Source organism: Entelurus aequoreus, linkage group LG21, assembly GCF_033978785.1.
Source record: "Entelurus aequoreus isolate RoL-2023_Sb linkage group LG21, RoL_Eaeq_v1.1, whole genome shotgun sequence".
Taxonomy (NCBI): domain Eukaryota; kingdom Metazoa; phylum Chordata; class Actinopteri; order Syngnathiformes; family Syngnathidae; genus Entelurus; species Entelurus aequoreus.
In genome coordinates, this window is record NC_084751.1 from 36,063,736 (window position 1) to 36,086,571 (window position 22,836).

At 40.2% G+C, this 22,836-nt stretch overlaps 1 protein-coding gene across 1 annotated transcript in view; it reads left to right on the top strand.

Annotated features, from left to right (window-relative positions):
- tmc2a (transmembrane channel-like 2a) overlaps positions 1-22,377 on the top strand; it is a 32,206-nt gene extending 9,829 nt beyond the window's left edge. Inside the window, exons 7-18 of the mRNA XM_062032067.1 lie at positions 270-412; positions 4,516-4,663; positions 6,968-7,156; positions 9,991-10,170; positions 10,248-10,406; positions 11,490-11,618; positions 12,539-12,606; positions 14,683-14,922; positions 14,987-15,112; positions 15,216-15,294; positions 21,647-21,767; positions 21,904-22,377. Of these exons, the coding sequence (XP_061888051.1) occupies positions 270-412; positions 4,516-4,663; positions 6,968-7,156; positions 9,991-10,170; positions 10,248-10,406; positions 11,490-11,618; positions 12,539-12,606; positions 14,683-14,922; positions 14,987-15,112; positions 15,216-15,294; positions 21,647-21,767; positions 21,904-22,097 (1,776 nt within the window). The 3' untranslated portion in view covers positions 22,098-22,377. The remainder of the gene's footprint in view (positions 1-269; positions 413-4,515; positions 4,664-6,967; positions 7,157-9,990; positions 10,171-10,247; positions 10,407-11,489; positions 11,619-12,538; positions 12,607-14,682; positions 14,923-14,986; positions 15,113-15,215; positions 15,295-21,646; positions 21,768-21,903) is intronic.
- Positions 22,378-22,836: the final 459 nt, after the last annotated feature.

The window sequence follows — 22,836 nt, forward strand, 5'->3', positions numbered from 1 at the left end:
CGTTTGCCATGGAAGAAGCATTTCTGTTTTAATTTTGAACCGTGAGTTCCTTATCAAAATAAAAGTATATCCAGTGATACAACTTTCAAAATAACAGGAAATACAGGAAAAACGGTAATCTTCGCAAAATAGCGTGTTAACGTTTGTCATTTACAGTGAGCATTACTACATCCCACCAGGAGAGGGAGACTTTAAGTTAAAGAGATGTTGTTCCCAGTAGAATAGTTTTATTTAGAATGAAACTTAAACTGCATTATTTCTTTTGTCAGGGATATTGCAAGTATTCCGTTCTGTTTTACGGATATTACAACAGCCAGAGGACCATCGGCTTGCTCAAGTTCCGGCTCCCTCTGGCGTACCTCATGGTTGGGGTCGGAACGTTTGGCTACAGCCTGATGGTCGTAATCCGCACGTGAGTCATGAGCATGAAATTGGAATAATGTTGAGGATCTTTCATGGCACACCAGTGTGTCAATGAGCCAATCAAAGAGGTACAAATCATTGTGGGTGGGATAATATATATTTGTAAGTGTCAATCACAAATGAGTTTGTTAATGTTTGTTACAAGTCCTGTATGGATCGCATACATACTCATTGGCCAATTCTTCTTATGCTCATATTCTCATGCTATTTAAGATATTTCTGCCTTGATTAATAATTGTCTGCCTCTCGTAACTTTGCAGCTGGAAGGCCCTTGATTTTCCTATACGTGCTATGCAGGGCTGGCTCCTGGCAAAATCGAATATACCGAAAATATGGTCTGATTACAAGAACATTTTAAAAAGTATATGACTAAGAAGACATAATGAACCTTTTTGAGCATCCTGGCAAAACACTAGGTTTTTTTAGGGCCACAACCACCACGGAAGACACATCATAATGTCTTTATTGTTTTAGTGACATTATTAAATTAAAGTTATTTGTGATTTATTAATTTCTTTCTTTTATTGCATTTATTGTGTTTGTTTAGTAGTAACTGCATGTGTCATGTGGTAGGACACAACTAGAATCCCCTTTAGGGGCCACAAAAAGCCTAACTCTAAGAAAGAGATGATGTTTTAGGGCCCCGTTTGTACTTCAGTGTTTTTTTTTAAGTGCTTGAAATTACGCACGTTTCTCTTATTCAAATTTTGCCATCCATCCAGGACAAGGCCATCCAACGTAAAGGAGAGAAAAGAGCTTAAGTCATGAATCAAAGCGAACTCATTATTAATAAGGCAGACTCTGCCATGACTAGGGTTGCAAAATTCCGGGAATATTCATAGTTGGAAACTTTCCATGGGAATATATGGGAATTAATGGGAAATTAATGGGAATAAACATTGAATGCAACATGCTAGATCTTGCAGCATGATTATTAGCTAAAACAACCTGATTTAATGAAAATTCAGTAGAATTTCAACCCTTCACTGTGCATTCCTCCATCACATGCAAAGATAATTCCCAGCATGCTACACACTACAGCAGGGCTATTGAGGCCACACTAGTATTTGAGCCCAAGGACTTCATCCAGTCAGGTAAGTGTTGATGATATTACTGGGGTAAATATATTTGATATATGGTATTTAAGTTTAATAGAGGTGTAATTGCTTAATTCCCATTTATTCCCATTAATTCCTATGGACGGTGTCCAACTTTGAATAATTAAAAAATGGTCAATATTTCCAAACTTCCCGAGCTTAACTTCCCGTGGTAAATTTCCGGAAAGTTTCCGGAAATTTACCGGAAACTTTCCACCCCTTTGCAAGCCTAGCCATGACACATTTTTGATTGTGTGAAAATAATGGCACACAAAGTTTTACTAACACGTGAATGTCATTAAAATCCTTGAAAAAGATCACTCTTTGAATTTGAAAATATTTTATAAATTCAGGCAGTGCTTGTCACATGAACATGTGTGTGTATTCACGCTACGACAGCTTCTTCTTCGTAGCTGGATTATTTACTTGTTATTATAACCCTCCTGGTGCTATTTGTGATGAGAGTTTTGTTTAGTTCAAGTATTTGTGAAGTTGTGATGTGTCAAAGAGGCTTAAAATACAGCTGTTTGTGTGGGTGTGTGTGTGTATGTGCATGTAATGTGTGTGTTTGGGGGTAGGGTGTGCTTTTCAGGGGAGCGTGACAGCTGACAGTTTGATATTTACTGTTAAAATATATTTAGAATCAATTTCTCAATGCTAAATTATGCATGTATTTTCTATTACTTTCTAAGACGATAAAACAACATTGAGAACTTATTGAATTAGGTCCTGACGTTGAGCTACTCAAACATGATGTTGAAACAACATGCTTTTTGACGACGTTTAATCAATGTTGGGTTCTGATGTTGATTTGACCATTGAAACTTGGTCATTTTCCAACCAATGTTCTACAACATTGAAACAACATGCTTTCTGTTTATTCAATGTCAGGATGTGATGTTGATTTCCATCCATTTTCTACCCCTTGTCCCTCTCGGGGTCGTGGGGGTGGCTGGGGCCTATCCCAGCAGAAATTTGGGCGGAAGGCGGGGTACACCCTGGACAAGTCGCCACCTCATCGCAGAGCCAACACAGATAGACAGACAACATTCACACTCACATTCACACACTAGGGCATGTCTTTGGTAGTGGGAGGAAGCCAGAGTACCCGGAGGGAACCCAGGCAGTCACGGGAAGAACATGCAGACAGAAAGATCGAACCCAGGACCTTCGTATTGTGAGGCACTCGCACTAACCCCTGTACCACCGTGATGTTTATTTAACCTTTGAAATTTGGTAATTTCCCAGCCAACAACGTGGATCCAACGTTGGACATCAACGTTGCCTCAATTTACAAATACAACTGCTTTGCAATGTAGTTTTCAAGGACATGCATGTTTAATCAACGTTGTATCAATGTCTTGTGCCTACCATGAATTGATTAACGTGGAGCCCGACTTAAACAAGTTGAAAAACGTATTCGGGTGTTACCATTTAGTGGTCATTTGTACGGAATATGTACTGTACTGTGCAATCTACTAATAAAAGTTTCAATCAATCAATCAAAACTGGGATAGTTCAATGATCACGGTCAAAATGTATTGAACGTCCGTTAGTACCAGGTTGTTGAAACACGGCAGATATACGAGTACTTAAGTACTTTTGTTCTTACGCACTTCTGATGCTGGAATAAATCCAGCGCCCCAAGAAGTTGAAGCATTATATTGCACTTGAAATTTGGATGCAGTGTACATCACACATTTTCCAGAAAACTATCAAATCTACTCTAATCAATTCAATTGAGACAAATGGAAACATCCATTGGGATGAGTATAAAATAACCTAAATTCCACTCTGTATTAACTATCAAAAATCAAAATGCACATTGTTGTCTCGTGAGTGCAACCACCACAGTATGCAATGGGATGCTGGGTTTTGGGTGTGATTCGGAATGTGCGGGGGATACACAGTGGCTTTTGTGGGTAGGCGGCTTGCCTTTGCCTTGGCTTTTGGGTACACTTGTCTGGTGGTCTGAAGTGTTGGTGCTTTAGCACAGCATGCTGTTCTCTAGCAGGAATTCAAACTGTCTGTTGATGGAGCTCTGGGCTCAGTGGCTGCTTTTTATTTTGAGCTTTACATAGGTATGGTACTGATGGTTAGATGCCGTCTGTCGTCTCAAGATGTGTAGCTATTGGCGCTACGATGAGTATTATGAAGTGCTAACTCTGATTGGACCATCAGATCTATCAGGCTGGTCGTGGATCACATGATCGCATGTGTGTTTTGTTGGCCTCCTATAGTAGGAATGTGGGTTGTGCAACGGTGCTGCATAGTTTAAGTTGCTTTATTATTGTCCATTCTTAACATGTACAAGACATATAAGAACTGAAATTACGTTTTCAATACAATCCCACTAAGAGCAGACATACATTACAGGGAGACCAGAACAGAACCGCAGACGGGTCAGCCACTTACCCTTAAAAAGGTGGGAAACAGGTGATATTGGGGGAGGGGGGTGAGTAAAAAATATTCCGTCAAAGGCTGGACTCCTGGGAGAGGGTCCACACTGAAGCCAAGGGAAAAAACCTTATAGCCATAGCACACATAAACATGTTACATAAAATCACAAAACTTGCAACAGAGGGAGGGATGGGAGCTACGGAGGCCGGCTGCAGCTGTATCAGCGCTACTGAACCGTACATCGCTCCTAAAGGGAATCAAGCTGTGGTGAAGGCGTGGGGTCGGGAGATTTGTGCATATGCTCATTGTCCAGGGTGTAGTGATGTTGTGTCTATAGGCCTGGAGCCGCAGTGCAAGCAAAGTTCAACTCCCAGGCGTTGTTGAGGAGGGAGGGAGGTCAGAGCGTTCATCACCGAGGTGTCCTCTGGGGATGTTTTCAGAACAGCCTTCTTCTGTTTTGCAGCGTCAATGCCATTCGAGGGAGTTAAATCGTAGATTAGGATTGTTGTTTTTCCAGGCGAGCAAACATTTCTATGGCTTGTCTGTTCTAATCGTCCATGCCGGCTCTCGTATCCAATTTTTGCATTTCAATTAGGATGGCCAAGAATGCAGACCTTGGCGGTGGAGACGGCGAAGATGGAGAGTTCACCTTTGGCTGGAAGATGTTCACCAGCTGGGATTATCTCATTGGAAACTCTGAGACTGCGGACAACAAGTATGCCTCCATCACCACCAGCTTCAAGGTAACCAGAGCAACCAATACATGCATGGAATATAACATAAGAATACAAATTCAAGGTTGCTCTTTCAATAAGAGAGACATAGTTGCGTTATTCTGTGAAGAAACAGTTACACCCACTAAACTTGTAACCATCCTTTCAAATAACAAAGTGGATTACCATGACATGAAAGCATGTTTAGTCCAAAAGAAAAATGCTTTTCTACAAGGTTTTTTTCACCCGCTTCAACAACAGCAGCACAGTCCGCTTCACCACAAAGGACGCTATCCTCCACAAAGCCCATCTCCCACGTCTCTCTACTCGCTTCCAGAACATCTCTCTTTGCAAAGCTGATGATTGGGCGCACCTTCCAACAGATGACGACAAACGACAATTTCATCAAAAATCTGTTGAAACCCTACTACCCCTGTTTTATCCCAACTCAACCTACTGACAGGCCCAACGGAACCTGTACATACCACTGATATGCCGTGGCCCCTGCCAGTTCCTCCCACTGCAATTTTTACTCCCATCCTCAAATCTTCATCCCCATCTCAACAACTTGCTGCAGCAGAGAAAACCATAGCTTCGGCCGGTCCTACCGACCTTCAAATCTTCACTGATGGCTCTATGCTGAATGGCACCCAGAATGGAGGAATGCAGGTGTGATAGTTCTTTGTGAAGATGACATCCTCCACTCTTGGCATGCTGCCACTGTGACCTTTAGCAGCTCATTTAAATCTGAAAAAACATGTCTTGGATGCATCAGTATGACAACTAGTCCTCCATCATCAGCGACTGCAAGTCCCTGGTCCAAGCTGTCAGCAACCCCAACACCACAGACCCCTCCATAATATCAATCCAATCCTCCCTATCAGCGTTCCCATCTTCAAAACGGATGCTACTCTGCTGGGTCCCGGGCCATTGCAACCTATCAGGCAACAAGCTCACCAATGAACAAGCAAAGCTCGGCTCCTCCCTCCCCCATGATCACAACCAACTCGATCGATCAACTCGCCATGCAATCTTCCGTAGGAGATGCCTACCTCCCCTTCCAACCATCCCCGTCTCATCTCCCAAACATCCCAAAAAACCAACTCTCAAGAAGAGTCCTCGTTGTCGAAGAAAGACCTCACCGACCTCCTTTGATTCCGATCCGGTCACCACCCTGCTCTCCGAAGGTGGCTTCATCTGACGGGAAAGTGTGAAAACGATCGATGTCGCCTCTGCGGTGAGGAACAAGAATCTGCCGAACACCTCTGGCTACGGTGCCCAGCACTGATGACAGGGCGGTATCAGCATCAACTTGGTAGCTCATTTGGTGAACTTCAAAGCCTCCCAATAGCAAGTCTAGCACTCGGGTGACAAAAAAGCAAACAAACAGCAGCACACCAACAAACTGGACCCCTTTTTACCCCCAGCTCCCCCTCCAAGCTCTCACTATTGATGAGCAGTTAGTAACCTCCATTCTGCACGGATTAAACCCGCACAAAGCCTCTGGCCCTGACAGGCTCAGCGGCAGGGTGCTCAAAGAATGTTCCCAGCTAGGTGGGGTGCTAACCAAGCAGTTTCAGCACCTTCTGGATGCCCGCAGTGTCCCCAACCAGTGCAAGGAATCCACCATCATTCCAATCCCCACAAACACTACTTAAGGAGCTGAAGGACTGCAGGCCAGTGGCCCTGACCTCAATCTTGTGCAAGTGTATGGAAAGAGCAGTGTGGACATTACTGTTAGGTGGTCTGTCAGACAAACTTCATCCATTCTAGTTTGCATACAAAGCAAAACAAGGCACTGTGGATGGGGTTTTAAATCCAGTACAATGGTTTTAAAACAGGACTGCCTCAGGGCCGTGTTCTATCTCCTATTCCCCTCTCTGTCTACACCAACAGCATCTCCCATAGCAAAGAAGGAATGACCCTTGTAAAGTATGCGAATGAAATGGCTGACCTGACCTGACCAACTCCCAAGCCATGACACAGTATCAGCAGGACATATACACTTTGTTTCAAAATTTTGCCGGAAGCTCATTAGAGATGAATATATCAAAAACAAAGGAGCTGCAGCTCCAGAGGGAAAAACCCAGAGCACCTGTACCAACCGCTAAGCATACAAGTTCTGCTGGTGGAGCAGATATAGTTTTAAATATCTTGGAATGGAGATTGACACATGCATGTCCTTCTCATAACAGGCTGACTCGGTCTACAAGAAGGACACATTTCTGTTTTTCACTGTAGAAACAGACAATAAAGCTATATTCTCTTTTTTCGGTTCCACCTGAGCTGTTTGTGACAGATTTGTCTGTTTTCCACCAACTTGTACAAGAACAGGAGTCCATTGTGGATGAGCAGGAGAACCAGAAGGATGAGAACATTCATCTGCGGAGGTTCCTTAGGGTGCTGGCTAATGTTCTCATCACCTGCAGTCTGGGAGGTAGTGGATACCTCATCTACTTTGTGGTGAAGCGCTCTCAGGAGTTTGCCAACAGAACTGATCTCAGCTGGTATGAGAAAAATGAGGTGAGGACATTTTTTACCTATACAGTACAGAAAATATTACCAATTCTCACAATTTGCTCTCCAAGGATATGTTTTATTACCATTTGTGTGATTTCCACCTAATTATTTCAACCTAAAACAAACACAACAACCTTAATTGCATTTCCCCAGTTTTAGTTTACATTGTGAACTAATTAAAATTGTTACGATCTCAGTATTTATTATATTAATCTTCATATTTTAGCCGTATGCAGGAGTTGGCATCTATGAAAGTTAAAGTTAAAGTACCAATGATTGTAACACCACACTAGCTCTAGTGAAATTTGTCCTCTGCATTTGACCCATCCCCTTGTTCACCCCCTGGGAGGTGAGGGGAGCAGTGGGCAGCAGCGGTGGCCACGCCCGGGAATCATTTTTGGTGATTTAACCCCCAATTCCAACCTTTAATGCTGAGTGCCAAGCAGGGAGGTAATGGGTCCCATTTTTATAGTCTTTGGTATGACTCGGCCGGGGTTTGAACTCACAACCTACCGTTCTCAGGGCGGACACTCTAACCACAAGGCCACTGAGAAGGTTGTACAATTGTACAATTTGATTGCTGATCCAAATTAGGATTGTTGGTCCGATGTCTAAATCCTTTAATGCCATTGAAGTTAGGGAGTATCCCAGTTTACACACTCTGGATTGGTATCAGTTTGATACAGGTCATAGAGTATTTACTGGATCGAATATTGTTAAAAAATAAATATATGTAACTATCTGATATGATTCAAAAGCCCAAACCATCATGTAAACGCTAATGATATGATATAGAATTTAGATTTACTAAATAGTCTGTACAAAGTATAAAATTGTGTGTCCTATTAGTGGGTGTGTTGCAGGTGATCTCCTACAACTGTGTGTTCAATTGATAACAAGTGCAAAAGTAATGCAGACCGGCATATCAAAATGAGGATTTTGTGTGTACTACTGGATGTGACATGGATAAATTAATTTAGGGCCCTATTCTCCTGGTTGCGCTTAAAGGGGTCCTAATATGCAAAACCAACTTTTCTTACCTGTTGGTGTTGGTTCTTGTTTTTGTGTATTTGAGATCCCTGCAAATCCCCAAATGTTTAACTGAAACCACGGCAGTATTGCGGAGGATAGAGGATAGATTCGTTTACACACCTTTCATTGATATAAATCTCAAAGTGCCACAATAAGAAAAATATTAAAAATTATCAAATAAAATCAAACTTGCTGCAAACGAGGCGTTTAGAATTTGAGACTTTAGTGATGTTATGTCAGTGGATAGCTCCATATATGGCAGAGGTTTACCTGAAGAGCTTTGTGCGAGTCCGCCATATATATTCAGTTGTAGTCCAAAGTTGTAGTCAATATATGGCAGAGGTTTACCTGAAGAGCTTTGCGCGAGTCCGCCATATATATTCAGTTGTAGTCCAAAGTTGTAGTCAATAAGTTACTTATTTCATATACTTAAGCAAAAACATAAAGTGTTAACATGTTACAAATAAAATAAGTTTTCATTTTTATCGTTCCTTATCTTTTTGTGGAGCAGACTGCCTCATACATGCACAAGCAAGCTAAAATCTTCCACTGTTGCCATTTCCAATCAAAAAGTAGCTTATAGTTATAACTCCCATCTGTCAATGCTGCAATGAGGGGTGGCACTTTCTTGACTTATGCGCTACGTGTAATACTTTTTTGTGGACTTTTTGAATCTGCACTGCAACCACATACAATTCCCCCAGTCTACCCTATCCTGTCCTATCCTATCACGGTCCACATTAAATGTCCATTAGTACCAGGATGTTCAAACACGGCGCGCCCCCCTTCTTTTATTTTAATAGTTTTCCGGTAGTTTATTTTATAATTTTATTACGTTTGATGTACACTGCATTAGAACTTCAAATGCAATATGATCAATGTTTTACCTTTCAGGTCCGCTGGACTTATTCCAGACTTAGAGGCACGCAAGAACTAAAGTACTTAAGTCGATTGGAGAATACGTGGCATGATTTGACAGAGAACTCACACATTTACGCTTGCTCAAAAAAAGTTTGCATCTTGGGTGAAGGTGCAGAGTGACAGACTAAAGCCTGGCAGAATATGGTCCTAAGTGCACATCCATGGCATCATGCTCCTACCTTTGCTGTTTTGTTATGTTGTGAAACAGTACTTGTTATAATACTAAATGAATGGTAACTATATTTAATGTTCACCATCCAAACGAATGCTGGAACTGCATGTAGCCCGCATCTTTGCAGCCTAGCAATCGCAGTGTAAACTACCGTATTTTTCGGAGTATAATTCGCACCGGAGTATAAGTCGCACCTGCCGAAAATGCATAATAAAGAGTATAAGTCGCATTTTTGGGGGAAATTTATTTGAAAAAACCCTACACCAAGAATAGACATTTGAAAGGCAATTTAAAATACATAAAGAATAGTGAACAACAGGCTGAATAAGTGTACGTTATATGATGCATAAATAACCAACTGAGAACGTGCCTGGTATGTTAACGTAACATATTATGGTAAGAGTCATTCAAATAACTATAACATATAGAACATGCTATACGTTTACCAAACAATATGTCACTCCTAATCGCTAAATCCCATGAAATCTTATACGTCTAGTCTCTTACGTGAATGAGCTAAATAATATTATTTGATATTTTACGGTAATGTGTTAATAATTTCACACATAAGTCGCTCCTGAGTATAAGTCGCACCCCCGGCCAAACTATGAAAAAAAACTGCGACTTATAGTCCGAAAAATACGGTATTAATGTCAAATAGAAAGCAAAAACTATGTGTGACGATATGCTGATTTTAATTCACTTGATCCAGTTGGAGATCATCATGTCTCTGCTGGGTCTTCTCTGTCCTCCACTCTTTGAGACTATTGCGGAGTTGGAGGACTACCATCCTCGGATCGCTCTCAAGTGGCAGCTGGGACGCATCTTCGCTCTCTTGCTAGGGAACCTCTACACGTTTCTTTTTGCCCTCTTTGACGAGGTCAACAACAAGGTGTGTGATCTTACTCTTGTTCCACGTTGGAGGAATCTCTTCCAGTGATGTCACCTTAACTTCTCTTTATGTCTTAGCTGAATGATGAACAGTCAATCAAGAACGCCTCCATCTTGGCCATGCAAGAACACTACGCTAACTTCTCTCGACTTGTCAATGACACAGAGGCAACCCCACCCCCCATGAACCCTGCCGATGTCATTAGAGGACCTTGCTGGGAGACGGCTGTTGGCATAGTAAAGACAGACTTTTACTTCATTGGATATCGCTACATCTGCACAATCTAATACGATTATTGTATTTCTTTATGTATCTACAGGAAATTGGAGCTCTTAGATTGGTGCAATGCAAACTGCACTTTCAATAATCAACACATTTTTAAATTCTAACCTCTAAATCAGTGTCAATTAAAATCATATATTTATTATGTTTTACTAAAATACATCATAGTTGATATAGCTCTTATTGTTTGGGATCATTGTGCATGTGTAAAAATACAAAACCCAAAACCAGTAAAGTTGGCACGTTGTGTAAATAGTAAATAAAAACAGAATACTATGATTTGCAAATAATTTTCCACTTCTATTCAATTGAATTTACTGCGAAGACAAGATATTCAATGTTCGAACTGAGAAAGATGATTATTATTTTTGCAAATAATCATAAATCATAAATCATAAATCGACTATGTTGATACTACGGGTAGTATCAGTATATGCTTGATATTAGAGTGATTAGATTGATATACAGTATAAATTTTCCCCAAATCTTTTTTTTTGTTTTTTTTTGTTAATATTTACAAACTCTGGGAATAATTCCTGGGACACAGGCGGACTTTGAAGGCAAAGACAAGTATATAAATTAATAATTTTGTTTAGTTATTGTGTACTATTGACTTTGTTTTGATCAAACAATTGTAGGTTGTAAAATAAAATAAGGCACTTGTTTAAATATTGTGTTGACATTGTCAGTAGCACTCAACATAAAATAAAAAATAAAGTAAAAATATGGTTAATAGATTTGGTCGGTATCTGGCAATTTCACTCATGGATCGTAATCGTCAAACGAAAACCCTGATCGGAATAGTGTATAATATGTGTAAATGTTATTTATGAGGTTTTCAAAAATAAAACTTTTGGGAAAGTGTATTCAGAATCGTTAATCACCGGAATAGAAACGAGTAACCGAAATTGGAACTAAAATTGTCCAAATTCAAATATTGCCCAATCCAAATTATAATTGAACAAAAGAAAGCATCTGTACATATTCGGAATTGAGTCTAAATAATAGTATTAATCTTTTGTATGTTTGTGTTGCAGGAGTTTGTAAAGCTGACAGTGTCAGACATTCAGGTCACCTATCTGACCATCTTGATAGGGGACTTTGCCCGAGCTGTCATTGTGCGTTTTCTTAACTATTGCTGGTGCTGGGACCTGGAGGCTGGATTTGTAAGTACTGTACATTAAACTGGTAGAATTTGGTAGTTTAGCTAATATCTAGTTACTAGACAGCGACTATTTCAATAGTTCAGTAACAGTTGACGTCACTGATAAGCCATTTTGAGTGCATGCTTAACAACAAATGGAATAAAAAATGTGAGGAAATAATGTGATGATGGTTTGTTATTATGGTTGTTATGTGTAATTGCGCAGATATTTATCGATAATAGGATGGCAAAGTAATCTTAGAATATCTGCAGATTATAGTGGGTGGAGCTTTATAGGATGAAGAGAAATAGTGATAGAACTGTTTTCTGCGTGGCACCTTGACTGCAGACCACTATGTTTGAAACGCAGATCTTGGTCAGGTTGTTTATAATCCAGCTGCAGAGAACACTTCCAATCCTGCGTGTTCTAACTTGTCCCTCAAAAGATCAAGTTGGATTGTGTAGAATGTATAAAAAGTTATGGATGGATTTTGATGAAACTTTCAGGAAAGGTGCGAAATTGATAGAAACTAGTGATTAGAGTTTGGGGGCGGTGCAGATAACCGAAAGGATTCAGGACTTTTTTTTTAAGCGTTCTTTACTATTTGGAGAACGCTTTTTTAGTTACATCTTAATCAAACCGGAAGTTTTGCATTCAATTTAAGTTAGTAATGTTATCATATGTTGATGTCAAAGTCCTAGCATTATTGTAACTATTTAAAAACTGCGTATTTATATATTATATATATAGTATATATATAATTTATTTTATTTATTTATTTTTTATCGTGTTCTGTTTGTGTTGTGTTGTGTTTGCTCGGTTCTCGTATTGTCTTTTAACCTGCCCATTGTACAGCACTTTGGCTACCCCTGTGGTAAATTTTAAATGTGCTTTATAAATAAAGTTGATTTGATTTGATTTGATTTATTTGTTCATTTTAGCCCTCATATGGAGAGTTTGACATCAGTGGCAATGTTCTGGGACTGGTCTTCAATCAAGGAATGATCTGGTTTGAACTTTTTTGATTCTGTAAATAAAATGATTTGTATTGTGTGTTTCCCAGTACAGTGAGACCCGTTTATGTTGACAACCTGTCTATGTCGACAAACTCATCAGGTCTTGTTCCAGCGTGTTCTTAATATTACTAAAAAGTGCCTGTTTAAATTGACACACATGGTCAACCGCTTTTGTTAACATAACATTTGAGAGCCTTAGAGGTTATTACTACGAGAAAGGGTTTGTATAAGTCAACATGTGTTGTTGTATTGTTAACTTCATCATAATCGCTGAGCAGCATGAAACCACAACAACTACCTTCTAGTTATACATGTACGCAGTGATTTCCTGCTCAGTGCAAAGTCAGCTTTAAAATAAATGCATTAAGAGACTTAGACTTCCTTTTATTGTCATTCAAATTTGAACTTTACAGTACAGATAAGAACGACATTAATCTTTAATTTTGTTGCATTAGCTCATGGTAGTAGCCTATCACAGTAACTAACAAACACTTGATTTTTTAAGTTTGTTAGCCAACGAAATAAAACAAATTTACCACAGCAGCTGAGACAAGAGTATAAGTTATATGAAAATGGAAGAATCTAAATTTAAAGGCCTACTGAAATGAGATTTTCTTATTTAAACGGGGATAGGAGATCCATTCTATGTGTCATACGTGATCATTTCGAGATATTGCCATATTTTTGCTGAAAGGATTTAGTAGAGAACATCGACGATAAAATTCGCAACTTTTGGTCGCTGATAAAAAAGCCTTGCCTGTACCGGAAGTAGCGTGACGTCACAGGTTGTGGAGCTCCTCACATCTGCACATTGTTTACAATCATGGCCACAAGCAGCGAGAACGATTCGGACCGAGAAAGCGACAATTTCCCCATTAATTTGAGCGAGGATGAAAGATTCGTGGATGAGGAAAGTGAGAGTGAAGGACTAGAGGGCAGTGGAAGCGATTCAGGCGGGTGGGACCTGATATTCAGCTGGGAATGACTAAAACAGTAAATAAATACAAGACATATATATATACTCTATTAGCCACAACACAACCAGGCTTATATTTAATATGCCACAAATTAATCCCGCATAACAAACACCTCCCCCCTCCCGTCCATATAACCCGCCAATACAAATCAAACACCCACACAACACACTCAATCCCACAGACCAAAGTACTGTTCACCTCCGTAAATATCATACAGCACATATATTTCCCCAAAGTTACGTACGTGACATGCACATAGCGGCACGCACGTACGGGCAAGCGATCAAATGTTTGGAAGCCGCAGCTGCGTACTCAACGGTACCGCGTATCCAACTCAAAGTCCTCCTAGTAAGAGTCTCTGTTGTCCCATCTCCACAAGCATGCGTATCCAACTCAAAGTCCTGGTGAGAGTCTCTGTTGTCCCAGTTCTCCACAGGCCAATGGTAAAGCTTGACTGTCATCGTTCGTAAACAATGAAACACCGGCTAGGACGTAGCCGCTACGTGTTTGTGTTGCTGCAGCCGGCCGCTAATACACCGCTTCCCACCTACAGCTTTCTTCTTTGCTATCTCCATTGTTCATTAACCAAATTGCAAAAGATTCACCAACACAGATGTCCAGAATACTGTGGAATTTTGTGATGAAAGCAGACTACTTAATAGCTGGCCACAATGCTGTCCCAAAATGTCCGCTGCAATCCGTGACGTCACGCGCAAACGTCATCATTCCGAGACGTTTTCAGCAGGATATTTCGTGGGGAATTTAAAATTGCACTTTACTAATCTAACCCGGCCGTATTGGCATGTGTTGCAATGTTAAGATTTCATCATTGATATATAAACTATCAGACTGTGTGGTTGGTAGTAGTGGGTTTCAGTAGGCCTTTAAATATGTACACATGGAGAAAAATGATGTAAACAACCTTTATCATCCACCATTTTGCTTATGTCTCTGTCCAAAGTCACAAGTACATCCGCTGCTGATGTCTTATAGCGTCAACATAAACGGGTTCCACTGTAGTACCTTTCCCTGCTTAATTGATGATTTGTCACGGAGAAGATATCAAAGTAAGTGAAAGATGAAATCCTTTAGGATGGGAGCGTTTTATGCTCCCGGTCTGGTCGGGATCAACGTGCTGCGCCTGCTCACCTCCATGTACTATCAGTGTTGGGCTGTGATGGCCACCAACGTCCCCCATGAGAGGGTCTTTAAGGCCTCCAAGTCCAACAACTTCTACATGGGTCTGCTCCTCCTCATCCTCTTCCTCAGTTTGTTGCCTGTGGTCTACACCATCATGACTCTGTCACCCTCGTTTGATTGCGGACCCTTCAGGTAACGACACACGTCTAAATAAGCAAGTGTTGATATTCAGATATATTCCTGTTGCTGTTTGTAGCGGTAAGGCGAAGATGTTTGATGTCATCATTGAAACCATCAAACTGGACCTGCCATCCTTCATTGGGACATTGTTCAGCTATGTCGCCAACCCAGGCCTCATCATACCGGCTGTTTTGCTCATGGTGTGAGTACAGACATAGAAACAACGCATTAGAAACGCACATTTAATTTATTTTGTGCAATAAGGCTTGATCTTTGCTGAAAACCATTAACACTTTCCTCTTCAGACTGGCCATCTACTATTTGAACTCGGTTTCAGAGGCCTACAAAAACTCCAACTTGGATCTGAAGAAGAAGATGCAGATGGTAAATGGAGATTTCAGTAATGCTTATTGTTTGTATTTTGTCCCAAGGTAGGACCAGCTTTTGTCGGACGGTGTTAGTGGTGGGTCTGGAGTGCATCAGTATGTTGTTTTTGGGGAAAATCATTCTTAGTTTCTCTGACAAAGCAGCCATGGACAGGAACACCACATTTCGCCTCCTGTTTCTATCTTCAGTGTAACTCGACATGTCGCCATCACGTCTCCACCTCCTCGTTGCCACCACAGCCTGGGGGGGGCAATAGACTACAGACTCTGATTACATTGAACACATATTTATATAAAAAAATTACCAAATAATATCTTATAATAAATAAAAATATTTAGCATTTCAAAATAATATCCATTTGCTGAATGGCGATATACGATATATATCTCGATATTTTTTTCCGTAAAGTAAAAACAAAACAGTCCTAGTTGGGGCGGTATAGCTCGGTTGGTAGGGTGGCCGTGCCAGCAACTTGAGGGTTCCAGGTTCGATCCCCGCTTCCGCCATCCTAGTCACTGCCGTTGTGTCCTTGAGCAAGACACTTTACCCACCTGCTCCCAGTGCCACCCACACTGGTTTAAATGTAACTTAAATATTGGGTTTCACTATGTAAAAGCGCTTTGAGTCACTAGAGAAAAGCGCTATATAAATATAATTCACTTCACACTTCACTAGTTACCTGAGGTACTAAGTATGTCATTATTATGACTTAGTAAGTCAATATTTTGACTTAGTAATTTAATAAGTCAAAATAATGACTTACTAAGTCAATGCTTTGACTTAGTAATTTACTAAGTCAAAATAATGACTTAGCAAGTCATTATTTTGACTTAGTAATTTACTAAGTCAAAATAATGACTTACTAAGTCAAAATAATGACTTACTAAGTCAAATTAATGACTTACTGTAAGTAAGCGTTTGAAAAAAAGAGTTAAAAGTGGGGCCACATGCTGACATATGCTCAACTCATCATGCTTAATTCATTACAGCATTTGGGAAGCCTGTAGTTGATTTTTATTATGTAAATGTATTATTTTTATCAACATGTGATAGCAGGGACCCTGCCATTCAAAACTAGGCTGCTACATTACTAACGATTAATGTAACTATAGCTGAAAAAATAGTACAATAGCAATAGGAGAGACTATTCATCCCTGAACACCATGGAGTTCATGTAGGCTTTATGATGCAGTTACATTATCATATAAACTATCAGAGACAGCTTCAGGAAACTCTTCATTTAACATAATGTCGTTTTTTCTGCTCCATCACAGCTCAATCAACATAGAAAAGGGTAAAGTGAAATAACTTAGTTGTTAACTGTAGGTCAATAATGCTTGTCTTTCTCTCAGACAGACAGGGCTTTGATGTCCGTTTCATGTGAGGCGCACGCACACACACACATGCGCACACGCACGCACACACACTGCACAGTGAGCTAACGTTACGCTAAAAGCTAAAAAGCCTTCACCTCAAGGACTGCGAGCGAGCTGAGCTGCCGCTTATGTTTCTAGAACGTCAACGGGCTCATAGTGATGTTACTAGTAGTTGAGTTGTAGAGGACTCTGAGGTGTTTATTATAATTTGGGGAGAGTCCGCTGCCTTATGCTTACCTGCTAAACACTTATCTGCTCCCCCCACCGTCTCTCCTCTCTGCCTGCCTGTGCCATGTGCTCTGAATATGCACTGCTGATTGGCTGTTACCGCTCTGCGTGTAACCAATCAGATGGTTCTGTGGGTGGGACAATGCTGGGGGACAGCAGCACAGCAGAGAGACGTACTGACAGGGGAGGCAGAACGAAGTGGAGCAGCTTGTTAAGACGTTAGTTTAGGCGGTGGCGCTGCGGGAAACCCTGGAGTTGCCATGTTCAAAAGATATTTTGTTAATCAATGTAAAACCAATGCCCCTATTATAATAAAACATCAAATAACTGGCCCCTTATCGTTACCGTATGAAAACAAACTCATTAAGTTTGCTATCGTTTTGTATTTGTCAGTGTCCTTATACCTTTTTCCCTGAAATTAAGGACTGTTTAGACGCTAAATCGACTTGGTACAATTAAGACCATGCATGGACAAAATTAACAATGGCACATACATTATGTTGTGCTTAATGCATAAGCAGTCAAATCATTCCGTAGGTTTGGTTTCTTGGTTGTTAGAGGAACTTTCACGGTTAGTAGTATTTTTTGACTTCCTTGATTTTGCAGTTCTTGTTGGCTCTCCTTAGCCATGTTTTGTTCACAGTTTCCCTGTGCTTGTTTAGTGCATATCCCTGTTGCACTCTTCCTTGTATTTTTGGAGATTAAACCCTTCTGAACCTGCAAGCTGCCTGCTGTCCTCTGCCTTGTGAGGTCACAACCTCCACCAAGAAGAGCATTCCTGACAAACAAGTATTGTGCTGATAGAGATAAACATCCCATCAGTCTGCATCTCAGTGAGAGCGGACATCGTACAATAAATAGACATAGACTTAGACTTAGACAAACTTTATTGATCCACAAGGGAAATTGTTCCACACAGTAGCTCAGTTACAAAGGATAATGCAGGTATAAAGTAGACTAAAATGTACCATAGTAGCAATATAAAATATAACATATATGTAATATTTACATATTATATATACAGTATATAATATATACTGATAAATTATTATATTATATTATATTTTTATTTAATAGATACAATATATAACAAATCCCAATGACCATGTACAATATTACAGTATATGTACCGGTAACAGCTGCAGCAAAAAAAAAGGGCAGCATAAATAGAGAGTATATCCTGCAGGAAATATACATTATAAACAAAGAGAGGTAACTAACATAGAAGCGGTCAGGTAATAGACATATCTATTGCTGTTTGGTGAGTGATTATACAGCTGGATGGAGTGCAGAATGAAGGAGTTCTTGAATCGAACACTGTGGGAATGGAGCTGAAGGAGCCTGTTGGAGTATGAGCTGTCCCTCAAATGTCTGGTGGAGTGGGTGGGCAAGATTGTCCATGATGGCGAGCAGTTTGTCCAGTGTCCTCTTGTCCCTCACTGACACAAACGCCTCCAACTGCGTGCCAATAGTTTGGCCTGCTTTCCGGATCAGTTTGTCAATCCGGTTTAAGTCCCTTTTGCTGGTGCTGCTTCCCCCAACAAACCACTGCAAAGTACAGGGCACTGGCCACAACAGACTGAAACAAGATCTCCAACAGCTTGCTGCACACATTAAAGGCCTACTGAAATGATTTTTTTTAATTTAAACGAGGATAGCAGATCTATTCTATGCGTCATACTTGATCATTTCGCGATATTGCCATATTTTTGCTGAAAGGATTTAGTATAGAACAACGACGATAAAGATTGCAACTTTTGGTATCTGATAAAAAAAAGGCTTGCACCTACCGGAAGTAGCGTGACGTAGTCAGTTGAACATATACGCAAAGTTCCCTATTGTTTACAATGATGGCCGCATGAAGTGAGAGAGATTCGGACCGAGAAAGCGACAATTTCCCCATTAATTTGAGCGAGGATGAAAGATTTGTGGATGAGTAAAGTGCAAGTGAAGGACTAGTGGGGAGTTGAAGCTATTCAGATAGGGAAGATGCTGTGAGAGCCGGGGGTGACCTGATATTCAGCTGGGAATGACTACAACAGTAAATAAACACAAGACATATATATACTCTATTAGCCACAACACAACCAGGCTTATATTTAATATGCCACAAATTAATCCTGCATAAAAACACCTGCGTGTTTGTTACGCTAGCTCCTAGCTCCTCTGCTAGCTCCTAGCTCCATAGAACACGCCAATACAATTCAAACACCTGATCAACACACACAATCACTCAGCCCAAAAGACCGTTCACCTAACCCAAGGTTCATAAAGCTTATATATTTTTAAAAAGTTACTTACGTGACGCGCACATACGGTCAAGCTGTCAAATGTTTAGCAGCCAAGGCTGCATACTCACGGTACCTGATATTCAGCTGGGAATGACTACAACAGTATATAAACACAAGACATATATATATATATACTCTATTAGCCACAACACAACCAGGCTTATATTTAATATGCCACAAATTAATCCTGCATAAAAACACCTGCGTGTTTGTTACGCTAGCTCCTAGCTCCTCTGCTAGCTCCTAGCTCCATAGAACACGCCAATACAATTCAAACACCTGATCAACACACACAATCACTCAGCCCAAAAGACCGTTCACCTAACCCAAGGTTCATAAAGCTTATATATTTTTAAAAAGTTACGTACATACGCAAAAAAAAGTTGCGCACATACGGTCAAGCGATCAAATGTTTAGAAGCCAAAGCTGCATACTCACAGTAGCACGTCTGCGTCTTTGTCATCCAAATCAAAGTAATCCTGGTAAGAGTCTGTGTTGTCCCAGTTCTCTACAGGCGTCTGTGTATCGAAGTCACAGGTCCTCCTGGTTAGAGTCTCTGTTATCCGAGTTCTTCCATCTTGACTGCATCTTTCGGGAATGTAAACAAAGAAGCGCCGGCTGTGTACTGTTGTTGCTGACTACGTTCGAAAAATACGTCCATTTCGCACCGACAACTTTCTTCTTTGCTTGCTCAGCTTCCTTCTCCATAATGCAATGAACATGATTGCAACAGATTCACGAACACAGATGTCCAGAATACTGTGGAATTATGAAATGAAAACAGAGCTTTTTCGTATTGGCTTCAATGTGGAAGGCATACCCGTGTTCGCCGGTCTACGTCACGCGCATACGTCATCCTCAGAGGCGTTTCGAACCGGAAGTTTAGCGGCAAATTTAAAATGTCACTTTATAAGTTAACCCGGCCGTATTGGCATGTGTTATAATGTTAAGATTTCATCATTGATATATAAACTATCAGACTGCGTGGTCGGTAGTTGTGGGTTTCAGTAGGCCTTTAAAGGACCTTAAGCTTCCTCAGGACCTAAATTATTATTTTATGTTCGTAATTTGTATTTCTTCTTTAGCACTTAGCAATAGTGCTACTTGATGGTGGATAGTGTTTCACTAAAGTTAGATCTGCTTAGCACCCAGCTTTTAAAACTTGTAGCTCAACCTCTGTATATTCAGGCTAAAAAAGATAAGGTTTTGGATCATCAATTGTCCCAAAGTAGTTGTTGTTGGCTCTCATTAAGTCTGCCATGATTAGTAGTTATAGTTTAAGGATATAGCAAACACTCCTATGTGCTCTGTTTATTGTTTATTGTTTGTTTATTGAATGGATCCCCATTAGCTGACGCCAAGGCGACTGCTAGTCTTCCTGGGGTCCATATAGGAGCATACAAAATAAAAATACAAAGAATACATGCATTACCAAACATTATACAAAGGAAAAATACAACATAAGATAAAAAAGCTAGTTAAACCCAATATTAAAAATTCACGTCATGTGGGCAGCTGCTATAGGTGTATCTTCAAAGCTGTCTTGAATGACAATTTACTTCGTGAGAGATTAATGTGAGATGGCAACCCATTCCAGAATGACTGTATGTTTGAGGAGATTGGTCCTGGGAGCAGGAAGTGCCAAATAGCCATTGCTGGCATTGCTAGTGTCATGAATATGGGTGTTACTTGATTTTAAAAACTGTAAAAGTAATCTGGTGATTGATCTAACATGATAGTTCTAAAGAACATAAAGAGACTAAAATGCATCTTTTGTTCAACAGACAACCAGGACAGGCGTGAATACGTAAATGAAATAGTGCGCAAAGAACATTTAAGTACCAGTCTAGCCGCTTTGTTCTGAACAAGTTGCAGTTTGTTCAGGTCAGACTTAGTCGTAGCGGACCATATTATAGGACAGTAATGAAGATGACAGAAAACCAAGGACTGTATGACTTGACCCATTGTTGAGGATGTCAAGAAGGTGGAGCACTTCCTGACCATGGCTAAACCTCTTCCCATTTTCATTAAAATACCTGTGAAATCAATGCGCCCAAAAAATGTTCTGGCAATGCTTAAAATGATCATGCTTAAAATGAATACTGTTAATATTATGAATGTGCCTGTTACTACATTGCATATATACTTACAGAATGTAAATGTTTGAGGTTTTTGGACGTTTCAACGTTGCTCTATTGTGAAAATAAAAACTGCATTGTTAGCCGCTTCTTGCTAGCGTTTATGAATTTAAAATGCACAAAATGATATATTTTTGTCTTAGAGAGGGATTGTGGGTAACATTTGAAATAAGTAATTTTTTTTGATGAAACATCTTCCACAACCAAGAAGAGTCCAGTTGCCTCCTTCAACCACAGCAAAGTTACACATCCTCTCTCTTCATATGATTTCTTAAATCATTCACACCTCTTTTCTGGCGATCCCCATTCTGACTAGGCTCGCGATGAAGAGAAGAACCGAAGGAACAACACAGACAGCACCAACCAGGTCATGAAAGATTTGGAGGATCTGCTACCAAACGGTTCTCTGGCACCTCCTCCTCCACCACCAGAGCCTGGTCAGTAAACACTGAATATAATGATCAATGATTATTAGAAACAAGTGTGAATGGATCATTGATGTTAGGTATTATTGATGGTGCATTAGTTTTAGCGTTTTAATCAAAGTACCGCCTTCTTTGCTTCGTTAAACAGAAAAGTCTTCCAATGCAAAGCCGACCAAAACAAAACCAGGTACAGCTGGAAAAGGCGTTCACCTGCAGAAAGATGTGACCCTTGCGTCATCTAAACCTGCTCCCCATGAGCCAATAACCCGAGCCCCACGAGGACGGCAACCGATATCCGGTCCTGGTCGAGGCCGCGGGAGAGGAGCCCCTCCTAGAATATGACACAGTAACTATCACCATAGGCTCAACAACCATATTTGTTGTTACGACTGCATATATTGTTGTCCTTATCCAAATTAAAAATTTAGATAAGGATTTTTAAAATAAATCAGGATGACCATTTCTAATAACCATATTAGATAGGATTGTTTCAAGTTAACAAAATCTAGAGAAAAATATTCTTTACTAGTCACAGTGTAACTGTAAATAATAAATGACTGAAATCTATGAATAGTTACGTCTATCTCTGTCTTGAAAATGTTCAGCCCTAACTATGAATCACATTTAAAAATACAGAAAGTTAAGTCATCCAGTTCTTGATATATTGATTACACACCTACAGTTTGGATTTATGATTAATTCCATTGTGTTTCATTGATGAATGAAGTTGTGTAGAAATGAACAAGAATACTTATGCTAGGTTCACACCAACGGCGCTTTGACGGCGCTTTAAAGTGGCATGCAAAGCGGTGTTAAAGCGTAACAAAGCCTGATTAAAGCGTGAGGGTCGAAATGGATCGTGGGAAAGCTTGTAGTGAAGCGGGACATGCGGCAAGTTCGCCAAAATTTTTTAAACGGTTTAAAAAAATTTGGCGCTCTGTCAAGGATGGAATAAAGCGCCGAGAGCGTATCAAAGCCTGACAAAGCCTGACAAAGCTCAGCAAAGCTTGACTCAAAGTGTAGGAAAGCTTAACAGATCTTGGTTCAAAGCGCGGACCCCAGTCTACAACTACAAATAGGA